The 6,928-nt window shown below is 27.0% G+C and overlaps 2 protein-coding genes across 2 annotated transcripts; both read left to right on the top strand.

The window, feature by feature from the left end:
* Positions 1-1,255: 1,255 nt before the first annotated feature.
* LOC129613660 (tektin-3-like) lies at positions 1,256-4,604 on the top strand. Its single transcript, XM_055527815.1, has 6 exons — positions 1,256-1,423; positions 2,833-2,919; positions 2,995-3,257; positions 3,332-3,707; positions 3,783-4,303; positions 4,376-4,604. The coding sequence occupies exons 1-6, from the start codon at positions 1,319-1,321 to the stop codon at positions 4,602-4,604; spliced, it is 1,581 nt and encodes a 526-aa protein (XP_055383790.1). The 5' UTR covers positions 1,256-1,318.
* Positions 4,605-4,975: 371 nt separating this feature from the next.
* Positions 4,976-6,669, top strand: LOC129613659 (tektin-3-like). The gene is made up of 4 exons (XM_055527814.1): positions 4,976-5,101; positions 5,161-5,429; positions 5,494-5,869; positions 5,920-6,669. The coding sequence occupies exons 1-4, from the start codon at positions 4,976-4,978 to the stop codon at positions 6,667-6,669; spliced, it is 1,521 nt and encodes a 506-aa protein (XP_055383789.1).
* Positions 6,670-6,928: the final 259 nt, after the last annotated feature.

Here is a 6,928-nt window from a genome sequence, read left to right as displayed (position 1 = left end):
TAATAAATATAGTAAAAAAATTTTTTACTATCTTGTTTATTTCAACTATTTTAAAAAATATGTTACAATTCTATAGCAACATTTAAGGAATTGTAAATAAGAAAAGAGAAAATTATAGAAAATACATGATCCAAAACAACTTTAGGATACCTTAAAAAAAAATTTTATAAAAATCCAAAAACAAAAGAAAACAGAACAAAAATCTGAGTACAGTTTTAGTCTCATGTGCAGCTTCTAACACCCTTATTTATTTTATTCTGTTATATTAAGCCGAAAGTATATATGATGAAGGTACAGGAGACCTCATGTTTTGTGAAATATAAAACATCTATTTCATATTTTCATATGTGCTTATATAGATATTCACTGACTTGAAAAATATATAGCTCTAATACCTTGATTTTTTCAATTTAATAAGAAATTTAACAATATTTGTCAATAATATTCACTCAATTTATGTACTGAGTCTGTGAATTTTTCAACATTTCTGTTAAAATTTACATAATATATTCAACCTTTTAGACCATTTCATTGTAAACCGGTTCATAAATTTATTATACATTTCCTGAATTAAAATTAAAGCATTCAGTACCTAACACACACGTTTATTTTAAAAAAAAAAATTACCCAAATAAGGAAAATTGCTAAGCAATTTCGAAAATATGTACAAAAAAAAACAGAAAAACAAAAGAAAAGCAACTCAAACTTACCATTGTTTAATCGATTTACAACCAAATAAGTAAAAAAAAATGCAGGTTAAATAATGTTAGTTACCTTTTTATTTTGTCTACAATTCACAAGGTAACTAACTTTAGATTCACAATATAAATGTATACATATACATATACACATATTTATTATTCTATTTTTAGATTACATACATATTTTTAGAATATTATTCAATATAATAAAAATTCCTTTACACTGTTATACTACAATAGTAGTAATATCGAAAATTTCTTAAATAATTCTACAACACATCGAATAATACGGAAGTTAATAATAATTTTTTCTTTTTTTTTTTTTTTGAAATTTCAAATCGGATAAATTGAAACTTTTTTTTGGAAAAAGAGTTTTTCAAATTTTCGAAATATTTTACGAATTTTTAAATAAAGAAAAAATTTACAAAAGTGTTAAAATATTTCAATTTTTGTTTTTTTCGAAATTTGAAAAATATTTTTAACATTCTTTGTAAAAAAAAAATAGTAAAAAAGTAAAAAAACAAAAAAAATCGATAAAAGGAAGGTGAGGTGAATAAAAAAATATTTCAAGTTTTAATTAAAAAAAAACCCACAAAATTTTTCTCTAAACTGGGTAAATGCTCTGCTGGCAAACAGAAGATAATTATATTAATAAAGTTTATCCATTTCCATTTGCTCCAGCTACACTTAAACGAGTACTACAGCAATCCAATATACCATTGGTAAGTAAAACAAATTTCCAAAGAGGCAAATATGAAAAAGCATAAAAAAGCCTGCAATTCAAAAATCACTCCCATTTTTTTTTTTTTTTACAAAAATTATTGATTATTTTCAACTAGATTTCTTTTTAATTTTTCATTTTTATTCTTAAAGGCACATTATAACCAGGGCACACTCTTCATATATAAAATGAATCACCCACAAGTCTTCTAATAAAATCCAAAAAAAACAAAAAAAACATAGCCCATGCATTTCATTTTAGATTAAAACATTCATCATCCATTAAATTAAAAAACAAATTCCTGTAGAGGATACACAAAAAAGGACATATAAAAAAGGATAACTGAAATAATAAAAGCAAAACAAAATACAAATATAGAAAATGAAGTGGAATGCCGAATCTTATGTTGAAAATCGAATTTTTGATCATAGATTGGTCAAGGATAATTTATTGGATCAATGGACATCCGAAGGAGGACAGTATCCACCTAGAAGAGATTATCGACAATTTTTGGAAAATTATGTATAACTTGTTTTTTTTTTTTTTTTTAATTTTTGATTTTTTGTTTTGTGTTTTCTCTCATTTTTTGATTTGTTTTTTAAGAGTGGTTTGCATGTATGTTGAAAATTTTATTTTTTTTTCAGAGTAATTCATCAAGGTCTTATAATTTACTTAAAATTCTTTTAGATCAATGCACTTTTAAATCCTTGTATATATAGAAATGTACCTTGTATAATAGAATTTTTTAATGTTTTCTAGATTAGTTTGAAATATAAAAGAATTTATAATTTTATTTATGAATTTTATTTTGGGTTGTATAAACAAATTTGGAAATTTATCTGAAATTTTACAGGTGTTAAGCAAAATTAGATAAAAATTTGTTTATTCATTTACATCGTTTTATATAAAAACTTTAAATAATACAGGCTGGGAATACTTAAAAAGTGATAAAATTTCAAGCAAACCTGTTGTTTAAGCTTCTACTAGAACAAAACTTTAAAAATTTTTACATTAATTCAGTACAATGTGGTTACCGTGTTTCGATTAAAAATAAATAACTTCAAATTAATTAAAGAAAACCAATTTATGACGTTCATATTAACCCATTGAGGACCAATATTTTTTTTCAAGAATTTTTTTCAAAAATTTTGGTTAAACTTTTGATTTTGTAAGATCCAAATTGTATATTCATAACATTTTTCTCATAAAATTTGATACTCAAATACAAATAAAATTTATGCTTCTAACATATTAACCGCTCATTCCCAACTACTTTTAGTCCATTCACAATTGTAAATTTATCATGCTTAATTATAAAATTAAATTGTTATTTATTTGCTTGTGGTGCATTAATAAATGAAATTGAAAAAAAAAAAATTTAGATCACTTTTAAAATATCGAATTTTTCAGCCATGGCACGAGAGTAGTTTACCACCACCTTTACAACCAGGAAATCCTCCAACGAACGTAACTAATACCGTAGGATATAATTATAAGGTACTTAATGAGAAAATAATTCATCACTATAAATTAATCAAAATTATTTCTTATTATTATTTAATAAATATTTAGACTGCACGTGCACATCCATGGAGGCCAACATTGGCTTATGAAATGTGTGATACTGTCCCGGATGATGTAAATGCTAATGATATTATTGCTCCAACATTTGTACCACAAGGAATGCAAACTAACGCCGTATCATACCCGAATTTAGTTTCGGGTTATCAAAATAATCCTCAACATGCCGCAAAAGCTGCACTTTATACAAGATTTACACCCGGCGAATGGGTTAATAATAATTTGTCAAGATTTTCTGAATCCAATGTTAACCGGTAAAAACTTATCTAAAAAATAAAATATTTTTGTGAAATGAAATTAATTCGAATTAAAAATATTTTTGTAATAGAAATCTTTCAGAACGATTACGAAGTGAAGCAGTTCGTGCTATGCGCGAAACTGATGAAAAAACTTCTCAATCACAAAGAGATGCTGGTAGACGTCTTGGTGAACGTATTACTGATACAACATTTTGGCGAAATGAATTGAATACTGAATTGGAAAAATTAATTCAGGAGCTTGCTGTTTTAAATGAATGTAAAAGAAATGTTGCTAAAGCTCTCCAAGATACTGAAGCCCCATTACATATTACTCAAGAATGTCTATATCATCGTGAAGGTCGACAAGAAATAGAAAAAGTTCATGATCATGTTGAAAAGAGATTACTTCTAGAAGTTGATAATTTACGAAACTGTCAGCAAAAATTAAGATTACTTTATGAAAAGGTAAAATAGTTTTGTGTGTGTATTAAATTTCCACAAAGAACTAATATTATTTTCTTCTTCATAATAAATTTTTAGTGTTGTATACAAATTCAAGATTGCAGAGCAGCTCAACATTCTTTAGAAGATGATATTGCTCATAAAGAGTCAACGCTTGGTATCGATTCAGTTTGTCATCGTTTAAATAATTTCAGTCGCGGAATAAATTACTTTTCGGGTATCGAAAAAATTGATCCAACTGTTAGTAGTATGGAATCATGGGCAATGTCAAGTAGTAATCGTATAAATAGATCACAAACAGAACGAACTAAGAGTACTCAGTTACGAAGTGAAGCTGAAACTACAATAAATGCAGTTGCAACAGCCGTTTGGGATCATTGGTGTAATACAAATAGTTCATTGGAACGTCGTAGTGCTGAAACTGCTGAAGCAAAAAGTCGTATTCAATTACATTTACATAAAACAATTCAAGAAATATTTGATATGGAAAAACATATTGCAATGTTAAAAAAAGCAATAGAAGACAAGGCAAATCCAATGAAAGTAGCTCAAACACGTTTAGAGGCAAGATCACACCGCGACGGTATAGAATTGTGCAAGTAAGTAGAAATTAATTGTACTACCTTACATTTTGAATTTCTCCACTCATTCATTTTTTAAAAATTCAACAGAGATTTTGCTCATATGAGATTGGTACAAGAAGTATTAGAAATTCAAGATTCTGTACAAAATTTACACCGAAAATTACAAGATTCTGAAAGTCAACATCAACAGTTGTTGAAAACGAAAGCTAATTTGGAATTGGATTTGAAAAGGAAGAACAATGCCCTTCATATTGATAGAGAAAAATGTATGGGCATAAGAAGATCATTCCCAGTCAACAATATTATAAAATGTTAAAGAAAATTTAAGAAATTGTAAAACATTAGAAGCTTAATAAACGTGAAGTTTAACTAATCAAACAAAAATGTAAATTTCATTATTCTTTAGAAAACTTTAGAAGCAAATTGAGACCGAATTTTTCTGCCATATTTAAAACTTTAATTTTTAACTGCAATCAAATATTAAATTTTCTCTTTTAAAAGAACTTAGTGATTTTTTGAATAAATTTCAAATAAACATTTTTTATATTTTTCTGTTCACATCAATTTTAATAATTTCAAGTTGAAATTTTTATGATTTTTAACATATTTGGATTCAATTTTGAAAAAAAATTTAAAATCATCTTTTTCAATTTCAAAATAAAAATCAATAATTTCTAAATTTCAAATATGGTTGTAGAAAAACAAAACACAATATACTCTCAGCTACAACCGTGGAGTTCCGCCTTTGCACCTCCATGTGTTGAACCGGTTTCAGGTCCATCTGTACCAAAAAGAGTCGGAATTTCTTATCAGGTAAATATATTTAGAAAATTATTGGGAATTTTATTTAACAAGCAGAATATATTTTAAAGACTACAAAACCACATCCATGGCGACCAACTCTTACATATGAATTACTTGAACCAAATCATTTACCAGAACAGTCAATAACAAATAGCCTTGTAAATACATGTTTTATGCCAACAGGAATGCTAACAGAACCAATATTATTTCCAAATTTTGTAACAGGATTTGAAAGAAATCCGCAAAATGCAGCCCGGGCGGCCTTATATACGAGATATACACAAAGTGAATGGTCACAAAATACTGCATCACTTTATTCGGCATCTAATTCGAATCGGTAAAAAATTTATAAGTACTTTTAAGCTCTTATTGTTCATAATGATTAAAAACAAATAAAACAGAAACAATTCAGAACGCTTACGAAACCAGTGCATTAAATTAATGACGGAATGTGATGAGAAATGTGCAGGTGGACAAAGGGATTCAAGTCGTCGTCTCGGTGAACGTATTACAGATGTAACTTTTTGGAGAAATGAACTAAATTCTGAGTTAGAAAAATTAATGGCAGAAATAAATACTTTTTCAAATGTAAAACAACAAGTCGTTAAAGCAATACAAGATTTAGAAACCCCATTACATATAGCTCAAGAATGTTTATATCATCGTGAAACTCGTAAAGGACAAGAGAAAGTTCATGATGATGCTGAAAAAGCTTTACTTTTAGAAATTGATAACATAAGAAATCAACAATCAAAATTAGAGTCTCTTTATTCACAAGTAAAACTCACTTACTATTAATTTTTATACTTTAATTATACAACTTTTAGATTAAGAAACAACTTCAAAATTGTAGAGCAGCACAATTCGCTCTTGAAGAAGACATTACGCGAAAGGATTCAGCATTAGGTATTGATTCAACATGCCATCAGTTAAATGATTTCAGTCGTGGTATTAATTATTATGGTGGCATCGAAAAATATGATCCAAATATTACAAATACTGAATCATGGTCAATTTCATGTGGACAACGTGTGCATAGCTCTCAACAGGAACGTAGTAAAACAACACAATTAAGAACTGATATTGAACAAATTATTAATTCTGTAGCTAATTCAATTTGGGATCATTGGGCAAATACAAATATTGCTTTATCACGTAGAGGACAAGAAATTGAAAATGCAAAAAATCAAATATTAGATCATTTGCACAAAGTTCAAAAAGAAATTTTCGATTTACAAAAATATATAGACCTAATATTAAAAACTATACAAAATAAATCGGTTGGATTAATGGTAGCTCAAACACGTCTAGAAGCGAGATCACATCGTGAAGGTAATGAATTATGTAAAGATGGAGCACAAATTAGATTAGTAGATGAAGTAAAAGATACTCAAGAATCAGTTACTAAATTAGATAAATTTTTACAAGAATCTGAAGCTCAACTTCAGGAGCTATTAAAAACAAGAAATAATTTAGAAAGTAGTTTAGCAGCCAAAGTGAATGCATTATTTATTGATCGTGAGAAATGTTTAGGTATGAGAAAATCTTTTCCAATGAATATTTTAATAAAATATTAAATAATTTTCCAAATATAAGCATAAGCTAATTTATTATTCGAACTGAAAATTCGAAAATTCGGATATAAAAATTCCGAAATACCATACTGACTAAAATTTGAAATTTTGTATTAAATTGACTTAAAATTAGAAAATTTTGTTAGGCAAAATAAGTTGGTGGAAAATAATTTTTCTCTCAACAATATGCAAAAGCAATTTCGTTTTATTGCATAAATCTAGGGGGAAAATAAATGAGAAGTACTAAGAATGAGAGAAAAAT

This window comes from Condylostylus longicornis, unplaced genomic scaffold (assembly GCF_029603195.1).
Source record: "Condylostylus longicornis isolate FDR11 unplaced genomic scaffold, ASM2960319v2 ptg000085l, whole genome shotgun sequence".
Taxonomy (NCBI): Eukaryota; Metazoa; Arthropoda; class Insecta; order Diptera; family Dolichopodidae; genus Condylostylus; species Condylostylus longicornis.
Note: the sequence above shows the minus strand (reverse complement) of the source record. Positions and strands in the feature narration are given on the sequence as shown.

Excerpts from the sequence above, each read along its gene's own strand:
- LOC129613660 (XM_055527815.1), top strand. The coding sequence starts at position 1,319 with ATGCTCTGCTGGCAAACAGAAGATAATTATATTAATAAAGTTTATCCA. Across the intron at positions 2,920-2,994 it reads CCGTAGGATATAATTATAAG|ACTGCACGTGCACATCCATG; the intron begins GTACTTAATGAG and ends ATAAATATTTAG. Across the intron at positions 3,708-3,782 it reads TAAGATTACTTTATGAAAAG|TGTTGTATACAAATTCAAGA; the intron begins GTAAAATAGTTT and ends ATAAATTTTTAG.
- LOC129613659 (XM_055527814.1), top strand. The coding sequence starts at position 4,976 with ATGGTTGTAGAAAAACAAAACACAATATACTCTCAGCTACAACCGTGG. Across the intron at positions 5,430-5,493 it reads TCGGCATCTAATTCGAATCG|AAACAATTCAGAACGCTTAC; the intron begins GTAAAAAATTTA and ends CAAATAAAACAG. Across the intron at positions 5,870-5,919 it reads TAGAGTCTCTTTATTCACAA|ATTAAGAAACAACTTCAAAA; the intron begins GTAAAACTCACT and ends TACAACTTTTAG.